This window comes from Corylus avellana, chromosome 2 (genome assembly GCF_965113065.1).
Source record: "Corylus avellana chromosome 2, dhCorAvel1.hap1.2, whole genome shotgun sequence".
NCBI lineage: Eukaryota > Viridiplantae > Streptophyta > Magnoliopsida > Fagales > Betulaceae > Corylus > Corylus avellana.
Genome location: NC_142491.1, coordinates 21,823,140 through 21,837,658, shown reverse-complemented (window position 1 = coordinate 21,837,658; position 14,519 = coordinate 21,823,140). Strand labels below are relative to the sequence as shown.

General features: G+C 36.5%; 1 protein-coding gene across 7 annotated transcripts; it reads right to left on the bottom strand.

Moving 5' to 3' along the window:
* Positions 1 to 3,366: 3,366 nt before the first annotated feature.
* Positions 3,367 to 13,997, bottom strand: LOC132167072 (histidinol dehydrogenase, chloroplastic). 7 transcript variants are annotated; one of them, XM_088513416.1, is made up of 15 exons: positions 13,870 to 13,997; positions 13,136 to 13,251; positions 11,040 to 11,161; positions 10,871 to 10,923; positions 10,661 to 10,733; positions 10,411 to 10,512; positions 10,229 to 10,330; positions 10,015 to 10,086; positions 9,878 to 9,940; positions 9,715 to 9,756; positions 8,078 to 8,137; positions 7,842 to 7,952; positions 5,034 to 5,204; positions 4,743 to 4,833; positions 3,367 to 3,930 (listed from the first exon to the last, which is right to left on the bottom strand). In XM_088513416.1, exons 3-15 carry the CDS (start codon positions 11,130 to 11,132, stop codon positions 3,647 to 3,649), a joined length of 1,317 nt encoding a protein of 438 aa, XP_088369542.1. In that variant the 5' UTR covers positions 11,133 to 11,161; positions 13,136 to 13,251; positions 13,870 to 13,997; the 3' UTR covers positions 3,367 to 3,646. The 7 variants fall into 7 exon arrangements, with proteins under 7 accessions (XP_088369542.1, XP_088369543.1, XP_088369539.1 ...); XM_088513417.1 differs by having other exon boundaries at positions 13,136 to 13,247; XM_088513413.1 differs by having other exon boundaries at positions 13,136 to 13,265; positions 13,870 to 13,950.
* Positions 13,998 to 14,519: the final 522 nt, after the last annotated feature.

Below are 14,519 nucleotides of genomic sequence, written 5' to 3'. Positions count from 1 at the left end.
TCAATATGGGCTCCTTTAGAAGCAATTTGGCACAATTTGGTGTATAAAAAAAGCCCCAAAACTGAAAATTGGCCCAAAGGAAAAGTGGTTATAGCGGGCGGTTATATGTTTACTAACTGCCGGCTAACTGCTATCCGCTAACTGCCTAGCAGATGTGATTAGTGAAATTTAGTAACTAACTAGGCAGTTACGGTTAGTGGTTATTGGCAATAACCGCTAACCGTAATCGCCTTTTCATCCTTAATTGTATCTTTGATTCAGATCAATTTCATGATTTTCCCATTCATTCTAACCAACGCCTACCTCCCACCGTTGAAGACGAAGAATACCGGATGTAGAAGAACATAGAAGATTGACATAGACTTGATAAAATATTTTCTTAAGAATGGGGAAGAGATAGTCATTCTAAATAAACACCAGTGTCATCAAATCTCATCATTAATCAGTTAAGAGAGTACATGAAACCTTCAACAAAATCTATGTCAGAAACCATTGCTCAAGGAGATGCATAAGACATGGATGAGTGTTGACGTCCCTGCTGATATTTTCAATTAGATCTGAATTTTGACATATCTATTGAATAGAGTAGCTAGTAGGTTAAGAGAAAATTTTTCCTTCAATTTTTTATTTTTTTTTATGTAATAGTTGACTTTCGTGTGTTTTGATTTCTGATGCAAATTGGACGTCAAACAGAGAGCAGTTAGAGCGTCCCATTTGCAGCCCCGTCTGGAAGTTATGTTATTTTTCTCGCATTTTATGATTTTAGTTCAGCCCCTATCCGAATGGCTACTTGTCCTGTCCGGACGCGTAGTTTTGTTTGGCTTAGCCGACTTTATTTCATATTTATTAAGTTTAGGGTTTTGTAAGTATTTATTTCGTGTTTTATTAGGGTTAGAGCTTTGGGTTTATAAATATATGTTTATAGCCTCCAGAAAAGTCAATTATTGTTTATGAATCAGTTTTATCAATGAGAATACTCAGAGTTGAATTTATTCCTCTTTTTCCTTTAAACCTTAGATAGAGTCTATTATTTTTAGAAGAATTCTTAGGTCTTTGATAGAATCTAAATCTAGAATTATTTATCCCATTCTTTATTGTTGTTCTTCGCTGCAACCCACCAAGTCGGGCTGCATCAGTTGGTATCAAAGCCCAAGTTACTTTCCATGAATGGGGAGGGATGACTGTTGTGTAGACATGAACGAGGTGCACGTGCGCACGGATACAACACGTAAGAAGCTATCGGCGATTCGTTTGCAGCACATGGGTGGTGGGCCGAACAGTTGTTGTCGCCCTCCAAGACTGCGGTACGCGGAGGCAAAAGGCAAATCTATCGCTGAACGTTGGCAACACGTGGAGGATCGATTCAGGGCTATGAGGGATCAAATTGCAGACCTCACTACACAAATATCCAACATGTGTGGTCACAATGGGAATGGATCTGGAAACCCGTTTGCGGAGCACCGAATGCATGGACGTCAACACCTTGCACAAGCTCATGCCAATTGGTTGGTGAATAGGTTCAAACTCGATCTACCGGAATTCCAAGGTTGCTTGCAACCCAAAGAGTTCCTTATGACACAAAAAATAAAATAAAATAAAATTCCAAGAGAGGCGGCGAAGATTAGGAGTCAATCGGTTGTGGAGGAGAAAGATAGATTTATTGAAGAAGATTGCTCGGTAGATTGGGCCTCTCCACCAATCTATGACACCTATCTTGACGAAGGTGTGAGTTCTATACACCAAGTGCTTGATGAAAGCCCTAAAAGAGAAGTCTTTGATTTGGAAGTTGATTTCCTTGGAGTAGATGCTATCTTGTCAAAATCTTTTAATCAAAGTATTGATGAGATCTATGGGGCAGAGACGACTTTTCTATCAAAGAGTGAAGGGGTCTTTGTGAGTTCTTTGAGAATTCTCATGGCTTATGGGAAGGGTGAAGCACGAGAGAAGCATGACAAGTCTACACGGCTGTGGAGCTTTCACGACAAACATCAAGGTATGTTGATGATGAAGAGCGTAGCATTTATTGTGGGGTGTTGTCTTGCCTTGATCTTGAGGAACGGCGAGTGAATGAGTTGACTCGACATCCGAAGGACCATGATAAGAACTGGCTGAATTCGAGGATGAATTCTCTCCAACCTGGGGAGGATGATGCAGATTGGACATCAAACAAAGAGCAGTTAGAGCGTCCCGTTCGCAGCCCCGTCCGGACATTATGTTATTTTCCTTGTATTTTATGATTTCAGTTCAATCCCCACCAGACGCGTAGCTTTGCTTTGCTTGGCTTAGCCGACTTTATTTTATATTTATTAGGTTTAGAGTTTTGTGAGTCTTTATTTTGTGTTTTATTAGGGTTAGGGTTAGTGTTTTGGGTCTATAAATATATGTTTATAGCATCCAAAAAAGTAAGTTTATGTTTATGAATTAGTTTTTATCAATGAGAATACTCAGAGTTGAGTTTATTCCTCTTTTTCCTTCAAACTGTAGATAGACTCTATTGTTTTGAAAAGAATTCTTAGATCTTTGATAGACTCAAAATCTGAAATTTTTTATCTGTTCTTTTCTTGTTGTTCTTCGCTACAGCCCACTAAGTCACGTTGTATCAATTTCACTAACGCCTAACGGTAAAGTAAATCTGGGCTTTTCTTGAATTAATTTTTCACTTTTTCTCTTCCGATGTCTTCTTTTCAAAGGAATTCGTCCATCAACAAAGTCTTTCTACAAGCTTGAGGTTTTCCATCTCTAGGATTAGCTGAGCTTTTGCAGTACGTTATTGTTGTGTGTGTATATATTGTTGCATGATTGTGCGTGTATATATATATCCTTGATATTTGATTATGTTTAGATGCTTGCTGCTTATTTTACAGGAAATACATTGGTGCTTTACATTTGCATATTTAACTGTTAGATTGCTTTATAGTATGAGATATTAAGTATGCATAAGCCCTTTATGTTCCATGTGATTTGCCAAGCATGCTGACATTTGATAAACTATTTTGTGAAAACCCTGCTCAAGAATATATTAATAATAATTATTATTTTGATGAATAACGATCAATTTCATTAAATTCAAAACCTACATCAAGCACACTAATATATATAGGCAATTAGCAGTTATTAACTACCTCTTTTTACTCCTAAAACTGCTGATCACCAACAGTTAGCGGTTTTTTTCAACCGCCTACAAGTCGTGTTTAAGTTGAGTTTACAGGTAGCGTCAAAAATTATTAGCCCCAAGTAGACCTATGACATTCAAAGGGCATGCCATGTGACATTATACTCCAAGGTTGGGGTTCAAGCCCCTGAGGTTGGATTTGTGTGATTATGCACAAACGAAAACTGAAGATTTTCTCATATGGACATTCTCACCAATGAAGTGGCAAGCAACTGCAGTGCTCCTTGAATGTTAAATAAAAGACGTATATATATCACATTTAAAGTACATATGACCCCCAGAAATGCAAAGCTATCCCTACATTTGATCAAACTACATATGGCCTTAACCAGATATTTGTTTAAAGAACCATTGTTACCCTGCTTGGCAACAATCCAACACCTCAGGGGTGGCAACAATGTGGCCAAGGAATTTGATAAAGGGAAGTCCATAAAGGTCACATCCCCAAAACGAGAACAGTTCAGAAATGGCACATCATCTCACACCGGAAACCTGCCTAGCTTCAATATCCTGAAGCCTAAGAGTTACAGCTCTTTTGTGGGCTTCCAATCCCTCGACTTCAGCCATTGCAGCCACATATGGGCCAAGCTTCGTCAGACCTTCCTCTGTCAAAGATTGTACTGTCATATACTTGAGGAAGGAGTCCAAAGACACCCCGCCGTACATCCTTGCATACCCGTATGTCGGAAGGACATGGTTCGTCCCACTTGCATAATCTCCCACGCTCTCTGGCGTCCACTGCCCTAAAAATACAGAGCCTGCAAAAGTAGTAGACCACATATTAATTCTATGAGAGTTACATTGTCTGCTATAATTTGGATCTTCTAGAAACCATTAACTTGTTTATGAAGGATCTATTGATGGTCTTTTACTATAATTAGGATACCCTATGAGAAATCTATGCTCAACTACTGTGATAAAAACGAACAAGCACGAGCAACTATTTAAAATCTACGAATGTAATTCACTCTTTACGGATGGGAAAACCGTGTTTAGAAGAACACTAGCAACAAACTTCATAAATCTCACTTCCTTTACTAAATGTAGGGAAAGCTCTCAAAAAGCTCTCTACAACATATTCCCTTGGTGTTCCCTAAACCAAGAAAAACCTAAAGGAACCAAAAGTGCTACCCTTTGCTTCTCTTACAATTATTTTACTAAGACAAAAAGGCTCTCTTTCCTTTCTTTCGTTTCTCCTAGCATTTATTTGAAATAAAATTTAAATGGCTTTCTCTTTCCTCTGTTTTTCTCCTAGCATTTATTTGAAAGATAAGTTTATTAAAGAATATTTAAATGGTATCAGGAAAGGACAAGACAAGTTATTGTGGAGTTTATTTGAAGCCAAAAATTTCAGGCTACCAAGCATAAGCACAATGGCTTGAGTCTTCAAAGCAGCCACTTCATGAAAAAATGTAGAAGGATAGCGTTGTATCCAAGCATCCCTTCGAAAACTTCACTTAAATGAATCAACCTTTTGTAACAACCCTTAGTGCACCAAAGTGGATGAACATCTGTAAAGGTGAAAAACTAGAGTAAAAACAATTATGATGACAAAATCACAAAAGTTCACCTGCGTTCTCAATGAAACTCTCCCACTTTTCTGCATCCTTCACATTAATGATCAGATGCTCAGGTGCATACAAGTTTGAAAAAGAGATTGCCTGAAAAGGTCAATTTAATGTCATTCCAAATAATCAAATTTACAAGTTAAAAAAATACAGACAAGCAATTTTAAGTGCACACGCATGTAAGATTGTGCGCACTTAAATCAATAATGGTAAAAGAGTAAAGAATTTCTAATCTTTTGCAAGTTTAAGTTTCAAAATTTAGCTGGAGTATATATATGATCTGAAGGACTAACCTCAACCATATCACGTGCAAACACCGTGTAACTGTGGCTCAATGCTTTTAAAGCAATCTCTCCCCTTGGAAGGCTTTGGCACTGCTTGCTGATTTCCTCCTCTATTGCTTTTAAATCAACACCATCCCCAGAAACAACAAGAACAACCTGACTGTCAGGACCATGCTCGGCCTGAAAATTGACTCAAGGCATTGTCGTATGAGCATTAAACAAACCAAAGCAGGACCAATTTTTTATGCATGTGTTCTGAAAGGACTACTGCACAATTCAACATGTCAGGCAATAAATTCAAATGAAGAGAAGAGGGAGTGTCTATCACAGGACAAAAACCACTTAAGGTTTTGTGAGAGATCCAACGTTAATTAATGGTGCACATGACAACAAAACATCGCATAAGTACATGAAATCTAGAAAAAAATTGGTACCTCTTGATAATCAAATCAACCTCAACTGTACTTAATTACTGCAGTTACATTACAGACACATACAAGGCCAATTAACTATAGGGGCACAACCCCATTACGCCTGGAATATTATACAGCAAAGTGAAATAAGTAAGCCAAGTTGCAATCTCTGAGGTTCCAAATCAAAAAAGCACTTCTTCCAGCTATTCAAAAATGCCAAAAGACTCAAACAGTAGAACTCTATTATCTAATATTGTCGGCCCATGTCTAGCTACTACCCTAACAATTATGTAATAAGAACTTTGTAAATCTCTGGCGTATTGTACAGGCAATGTACTTTTGAGTCACAATTTTTTAGTTAGAACAAGAAATGATGAAAATGTTGAATGTTAACATCTAAAATCTGCTTGAAAATGCAATATGATTTACCACTCCTTTCATTACCATAGCCCTAGACAGAAAAGACTGACTATCCAGAGCAGGAATAAGAGTGTATTTACCTGATAAAAGAAGAGAAGAAGACTGAGAATTCCTTTTTCTCTATAAAGTCAAATATCTGTTATCATGAATGAATTGAAGTTCCTCTCTATTAGTTTCAAACATATTATATATAAGTGTCCCTTCGTGCATTTTCATGATTGGTCATTGTTTTCCTGTGTTTAGTGAAACTTCCATTCCAAATCGTTTCTGACTTCAAAATACATTTTCTTTATAAGTAATTCAATATCATTAGAAAGCACATAGGGGCGTAACCCTAGTACACAATAAGTATAAGAAAAAAAACCCTAATAAGGAGAAAAGAACACAAAACCAAAAATTTAGAAAAACTAGAAAAATGCGGACTATTGTACGCCGTTGTCAATGTATATAAGGATATGAACATAACGTTCTTTAGCTCTAGCACCTAAATCTCACAACTTTCAAATCTCCTTGTGTTTCGTTCTTTCTAAATGCACCACATTAAGCACAAAAATGTCATCCTCCAAACTTTTAAGATGTCATAGCTTCCATTCTGACCTTTCCAACTTGCTAACAACTCTAGTACCCTTCTAGGCATAAGCCCATTCTACACCAAAAAGACGAAAAATCTAAAACCATAAGTCTCTTGCCACTTCACAATGAAGAAGATGAGTTATTGACTCCCCAATCCTCTTACGCATACAACACTAATCCAACACTAGAACGTTCCTCTTCTTCAAATTATCCAAAATCAAGATCTTCCCTAGTGTCTTCGTCCACCCAAAGAATGCCACTCTCAAAAGGACCTTGACTCTCCAAATACTCTTCCAAAGAAATGGGGAACCAGTAGAAACGGACAACGGATGATAAAAGGACCTTACTTCAAACTTCCGCTTATTGGAGGGGATCCAACATATTTTATCCGCCATCATGCCTCAATCTAAAGAAGTGACCAAGTCCACCTCCCAATCATGCACTAGTTTGGTAAAGATATATTTCACCGAAAATTTCCATTAAAGAACAGCATATGATCTGCGACCCACACCTCCGTACAACCATGCATTCTATATCTCATAGTTGTTGTGGGATGTTCAAACTATATTCCACCCATAACTTGGTAGATTACTCATCTAATGACGCATTTGAGCTTTTTCCACCCATTAAGTCTTACAGTGGGGAAGATTGGGCAATAATAAATGGCACCAATGGAACTTCAATAAAGGAACAAAGCAGAAATTTTAGGACTTAGTAAATTTGAAGAACTGTTTACCCTAGACTAGTTGAAAGGGTATGTATCACCCCCATTCTCTTCCTTTTTCTTTCTCATAACTAAGTAGCCTAGGAGGCAAAGCCTAAGTCCAAAAGAAGCTTACAAGAAAAGACAATGAAGATAAACTAAAGTTTAGAAAGTTAACTTAGTCTAGGAAAAAGAAGAAGAAGAAAACATGAAGTTCAAAGAGAATCCACCAGCCACACATATAAGGAGCAGAAAAGGAAACATTACAGTGTGTTTGGCAATTTAAGTTAATTGGGAAGAGAAGTGAAGTGATAGGTAAGAAGTGATTTTATAGGACTTTGATATTGTGCTGCTTGTTTGGATGCCCAGGTAAGTAAGAAGAAGGGAAACTTAATTTTCTTGATTAGGAAAACTGAAACGGAGTGAACTTGATGTTATTGAACTTAGGTTCTAACTAAAACTAGACTTGCCATAACGTAGAACTTCATAATGCATGAAGACTGAAGGTCTTCATGCAATTGAACCTTATAGATTCAACGTTTAAATAATTTAAGAAAAACAAAAAACAAAAAAAACCAAAGCAAGAGCATCAACCTTTCACTATGAAAGTGCTCCATCAGAAAAGAACAAAAGCATTTCAAAGCAACTAAGCACCTGGGAAGTTCAAAGACAAAAAAGAAAAGAAAAAGAAAAAGGAAAGGTAAGCACCTGAGAAAGCAAATCCGAAGCTACATGAACAGGATTGGAATTTCTGTCAGCAATGACTAACACTTCAGAAGGGCCTGCGGGCATGTCAATTGAAATCATGGCTTCACTGTTCTGCAAGGGAAGAGGGAGAGAGAGAGTAAATTGAGATGAGAAATATTTTCATATGGAGTGGGGGAGTTCACTTATATTTAATTATCAAAATTTATACAAGTTGCAGCCATGATAAGTATGCATACTTGGAGAATCATTTTTGCAGCTGTGACATATTGATTTCCCGGGCCAAAAATCTTCTCAACCTGCAAATTATAAGAAGGGAAAAGGAACTGTAAAAAACATTAAAACTTATATTTAAAGAAATTAAAGAAATCTTACAAATATAAAATGCTTTTGGAGTTTTCACTAGAATGGACCAACTGTCGTGTGCAAATAACAGAATTATCAATCCAAAAGAACTCATTAGATATAGTATTTTGATTTTGCAATTCAATATTAGAACTATATTTTACAACGTGATAGGATATAACCAGTTGGAGGTGACAGCTGTGGAAAATCAAGAAATGAAGACAAACAGTAATCTACGCAAGAAGAACCTTGTGGTAGTGGAGTGGTGTTGTATGTGCAAGAAGACTGGAGAGACAGTCGATCATCTTCTTCTCCACTGTGAGATCGCAAGCGCTCTTAGGCTAACTATTTTTAGTCAGTTTGGGTTGCATTGGGTCATGCCTTGCAGGGTGAGAGACTTGTTCGATTGCTGGTGGCCGGGAGGACGTTCTCGAAGCACGGTAGTGTGGAAGATGATCCCTCTGTGTCTTATGTGGTGTATATGGAACAAAATAAATGCTAGATGTTTTGAAAACTCCACTAGGACTATAGAGGAATTGACTCGTCTTTTCTTCTTTACTCTTTACTCTTGGACGGCCGCTTGGCTAGCTCCTTTAGAAATTAGTTTCTCTAACTTCCTATTTCATTTATCTCCCTCTTAAGCGCTCTCTTTTTATACTTCCCGTATATGTGGGTTGCGCCCCTCTGCGCTTTTGATATATATCATTATTACTTATCAAAAAAAATATATATAACTAGTTGGAGGTGACAACTGTGGAAAATCAAGAAATGAAGACAAACAGTAAGGTAGAACGAAAAACTTGTCTTGCTTGTGGAACTACGTCACTACATCTTATCTTCACTACCTCATTACATCAAAACTCCTACATAAAAAATCTAGCCAACTTATCTCATCTAGCCTCCATTTGTGCCACATTCATCACTAAGCAACATAGGAGTTAAGACAAACTCATTCCAATTCTACTCATCAAGGCAATCAACTTTCCAGGCGAAATTGACGCAGCTCAACTAAAACATAAACAAATAACACATGAATACATTTTATGAAGTGAAATGTGTTTGTGTGTCTGTGTTGTGTATTGGTGTATGGGCAGTTAAGCACATGAACCTCCCTCTGTCAGTTTCATGATTTCTTTTCCCACCTAGTCTCATTTTTCTCCCCTGGAACTAAAATTCTCTCACTTGAAACTCTTATGCACAGGACCCTCATAGTATTTCCTAACCATCAGCTTGATAAGCATAAACCCCAAACAGCTTACATGACAAGCTCAAGCCACACCCAGGAAAAGAAAGAAAGAAAAAAAAGAAGACGAGCTCAACACACAAAGGTCCTACCACTGCCATTTACACTGCATGTGTTAACAAAAAAGCATAAATGCTACTTCAATTATCTATAAATGATTAATAAAAGGACAACCATACATATTATCAGTACAGGATAATAGCAGCATACATATTATCAGCACAGGATAATAGCAGTGGAGGGACGAGTTCCAAAAACAAACAAAAAAATACAAAAACAATAGAGTACCTTAGGGCAAGATTCCGTCCCCCAAGCCATGGCGGAAATTGCCTATAAAGAGCAAATTGTAAGGCTTTAGAATTCAAAGTATGCAAAAACATAAGATTGTGTGACAGAAGAAAAAACAAACAAACTCTCAGACACACATGGGCCAATTTCAGATCTTTCAAACCTGAGTTCCTCCAGCTTTAAGGATGTGAGTCACTCCAGCCTTCTTGGCACAATAGAGCACCTCCTACAGAAAAACATTCATCAGCACTCGGTATGTTATCTCATCGTCAGGTATTTTCATCAAAAGTAAACAAATACCTTGCATATGTTACCATCATGACTAGGAGGAGTTGCAAGAACAACAGTTTTACACCCAGCAATCTGCGCTGGCTGGAATACAAAATAAAGTATACGTCAAACAAGTCTGATGACCTAGATAGCCACAATAATAAAATTATAGGCTGAAAACATTAAAAAAACAAAAAAAAAAAAAAAAAAGAAGTAATTGAAACAATCCATCCAATCAACTTACAACTGAAAGCATCAGAGCTGTTGAAGGTAAAACTGCAGTTCCTCCGGGAACATAAAGACCTACAGATGAGATGCTTCTTGCAACTCGTTTGCATTTGACACCCTGAGAAATTCAGAATACTTTAGAATTACATAAACAGAGAGTAAGGTAACTGCAATAACCAATGAGCAATATTGACATACTTTCATGTTCTCAACACTTTTCTCAACAGATTTCTGAGCAACATGAAATGCATATATATTGTCATATGCCACATCAAATGCTTCTTTAATAGCTGGATCAAGCTGCAATTGTACAAAGAGTATAATGTGTAAACATTAATAACAACAAAACCACTATTTTAACAAGAAACTTAAATCATATGTAAGTGACTTGATATTAGATCATAAAGATTAAAAAATTTCTTGCATGAAGAATGTCTATTTCATATACCATTGGATCTGGGAGCTCGGAGACATTTTCAACTATCTTTTCCAGTTCAACTTTGTCAAACTTTGCAGTATAGCTGCAACAAATACAAACATCAAATTGCCTCATGACTAAAGGAGCTACACAGCGAAGTGGAGTCTTGGTAGATAACACAGAAACATGGCGTAAAGCATAAACCATAAAAAGTAACAAAAAGGAATGAAGAGCACCAACTCCTTAACTGCAGCATCGCCTCTTTTCTGAACATCATCAACAATGGGCTGGACCTGATAGTAGATATAATCAAATCTATCAAGTACCTCATAATGAACAGAACCAAAAACAAATTCTTCAGTTATTGATGAACTTTCATTCAGAATTTAGAAAAAAGCCAAAAGCTTACTGTGCTGAAAATGGAAGAGAAATCTATACGAGGACGAGCCTTTAGGCGTTCAACCTCAGTTTGAGTAAGTTCTGATAACTTGTAAGACTTCATTGAGCACTTTATCCTGTTACAAATGAATCCTGCAGTAATAACCTGTAAGAAATTGAGAAAAAGAAGAAGCATACAAAGACATATTATCCATCATTGATAAAGAGATGGGACACTTTTTTATTGAGGGGTCTTAAAATAGAGTAAGAATTTCAAAGCAGACTAACTTCACATAAAACAAAACTATATAAACCTCAAAAGCCTATTTTTTGAATTTTGTCCACCACAGGTGCTCCCACACGCAATAATACATAGAGAAACTAATTTAGTGGGAGAAGAAGTCACATCAAATGTTTACAATCTAAGGATAATTCTTTCCACATGCATCAATTTTTTAGTATTTGTATGTTATGCATGCACTACATGATTTTTGCACCCAAGACCTTGCCCCCTACCCTGGAATGCCCCCTGGCATCAATATTGACAATCAAAAAAAAAAAAAAAAAAAAGTGAAAAACTTTTCTAAGTATTGCTGATGGATATTTACCACTTCGTGTCACTTACTAGCTTGCCGATTACATGTCATTAGCATAAAGGAGCACACAAATATCAAAAAGAAGTTTTCATAATTTATCACTACCTACTCATGCTTTTCATAGTTCCTTCCACATCTAATCATAGATGTCTACTGATGTTGTATCTTTACAAACTAAATTAGTTGATTAGACAGACCAAAGGGATAATCTACAACTATCCACCATATCCAAAAGACCAACTTTTGGGTGCTCAAGTTTGAGGTACATTAAACTATACCCACAACTAGATCTCTATCACACCACACCATGGATATCTTGAAACTTTGTACTTTCCTAACAAGGTTAGAGCCCTAGATGCCATAATATCAAGAAGCCTTCAATAAAAAAGAATAAAAATCACCACGTGTGTTTCATATGACTACAGCTGAATGCTAAATAACAAATACACCATAGACATTTGACTATCATTTCCAATCATAAGTCAAAAAATCAGAAATTGAATTCAAAACTCGCACACATTGCACGCACATGCACCCACACTCACACACGCTTGAGTGGCAATTCCACCAAGAACTGCAGAACATACATACACAAACATTTTTTTTAATAAAAGTAAACATACATGTTCAAACATAAAATCAACTAAAGCTGAATGCTAAATAACATCTACACCAAACAGACATTTCACTCACTTCTTTTTTTTTTTTTTTTTTTTTTTTTTTTCCAGGCATAACCCACTCTATTCCAAACATCTAAAAAAACCAAATTCCACAACTCCCTCGAAATGTCACACTGAAGGAGTTGATCAGGTGTTTTCCCACCCTTTTTACACATACTAAACCAAAAAATCACTATGATGTGGCACTTGTGAAAATTATACAAAGTGAGGATTTTTCCTAAAGATGCTATGCTATCCATGTGAAGAAAGTCACCCTCAAATGAGCCTTAGACCTCCAAATGGCAAATTGGGAACTCTATATGTCCAAAAAGAAATCAAAATAAAAGTCTCCTAGAATTTCAAAATCATCCACTATCAAAATATCTTGACCCCCACATCCACAACGCCCACCAACAAAAAAAAAAAAAAAAGGCAAAATTAATAAAGTAAAGTCAATCATAATAAAATCTTACAATGACATACCCAAAGCAATCAGATACGCATCCAAAACCCATTCAAACAAAGAAATTCCAAGAGGTCATTCCACATATCATCCAAAAGCAATAAATAGAAGGAAAAATCAAAACCGACACACAACACCACTGAGAACTCACAGAAGGAAAAGCCGCATTCTCAACGATCCATTGATCATAAAAATGTTCACTTTAAAATATTTTACCATCACCCAATTCCCATATTCACAAAGTGAAATCTGAAACCATCTTAGGTACTCTTTAGAAATGTATACAATCCCATCAAACGAAAATGAACAATCATTTCCAGGATTCCAAGCATTTTTCAAGTCAGCATTAGAACCAAAAATCAGATGTTTTAGAAATAGAAACAGAATCAAAATGAAAAAACTATTATACCTGCAGGGAAGCGATAAGACCGGCTTGAAATTGTTTTCGGAGTACTGATTTGGTGAAAAATTCTGATTGGGTTGGGTTTAAGCGAAGAGATGGTCCGGTTCAAGCAGAGAAGCTGGCTGTCCATAACGACCTTCAACCAATCAATCAATCAAATGTGTAATAGCATTCACAATGGTTTATGCAAAATGGATACTCAAAACTCATTTTATCTAGTTTAGCTAATGGGTTTTTAAAGGCCTCCTACATCCGATTAGCTATATTTTTATCTATATCATTTAAATATTATTTCTTTACTCTTTATTGATTCTATCTTTCTTTAATTAAAAATCTGATTTTATCACCCATACAAGCTGAGCACGGGTGCAGAAAATCTCAACGGAAATAATGCATCAACTCTATTTAATCTAGCAAATTACTTTAATTAAAAATATGATGTTATCACCCATACAAGCTGAGCACAAGTGCAGAAAATCTCAATCAAACAAATCTCTCAACGGAAATAATGCATAAACTCTATTTAATCGTGACACAGAACAACCCTGGAGTGTCAATTTCAGCATCCACTAGTGTACAAACTCATACCCAACCCACAAACAATCAAACCAAAATCTTCACTCCCAGCCTTACCCATATCCATCTCGCCTACAAGAAGGGGAAACAGGGGAGGGGATGTGCATAAAACGGTAGACGGGAGAGTGAGAGAGAAAGAGAAAGAGAAAGAGAGAGTAGCTTACCTTGAGCACGACGGAGGCAAGCGATCTGCACAGAGAGACGCTGTGTGGAACCGTGGTCTGCCGAGAGAGAGAGAGAGAGCTGGAGAGGTGGGAAGAAGAGGCTGCCGAGGGAGAGAGAGAGAGAACGAAAAAAAAAAAAAAAAAAAAAAGGAAAAGAAAAGAACAGAAAAAGTGGGAAGAAGTTTTGAAAAAAATTAAAAGTGAGGGAAATAATAAAAAATAAAATAAAATCGCTATGTGAACAGTTCAATGTGGGTTTTTTATAATTCTGAATATTTATTTTAGATACAAGTGTCTTTTACAAATATGATTATCCATTTTAGGTTTAACTATTTCATTGTGAGTGCTCTATGTGACGAAATATTCAATTAATTATATTAAAAAGATATTTTTGTCTTTTTAAAAGTAAAAAGATAATAATACTCTTAAAGTAATTAACTGAATACCTTCCGGTCTATTTAAAATTGAGAGGATTACACAACAACAATAATAATTACCCAACAAAGATGTGGTCAATTTGAGGATGTAGAGGACGAGACCAATAATAAGACAGCAGAAGCAATGGTAAAAATGAATCATTTCCTTCTTGAAGGAGGATAAAAAATAATGTTGGGCCCATTACGTGCCATAGATATTTCAAGCCACAACTC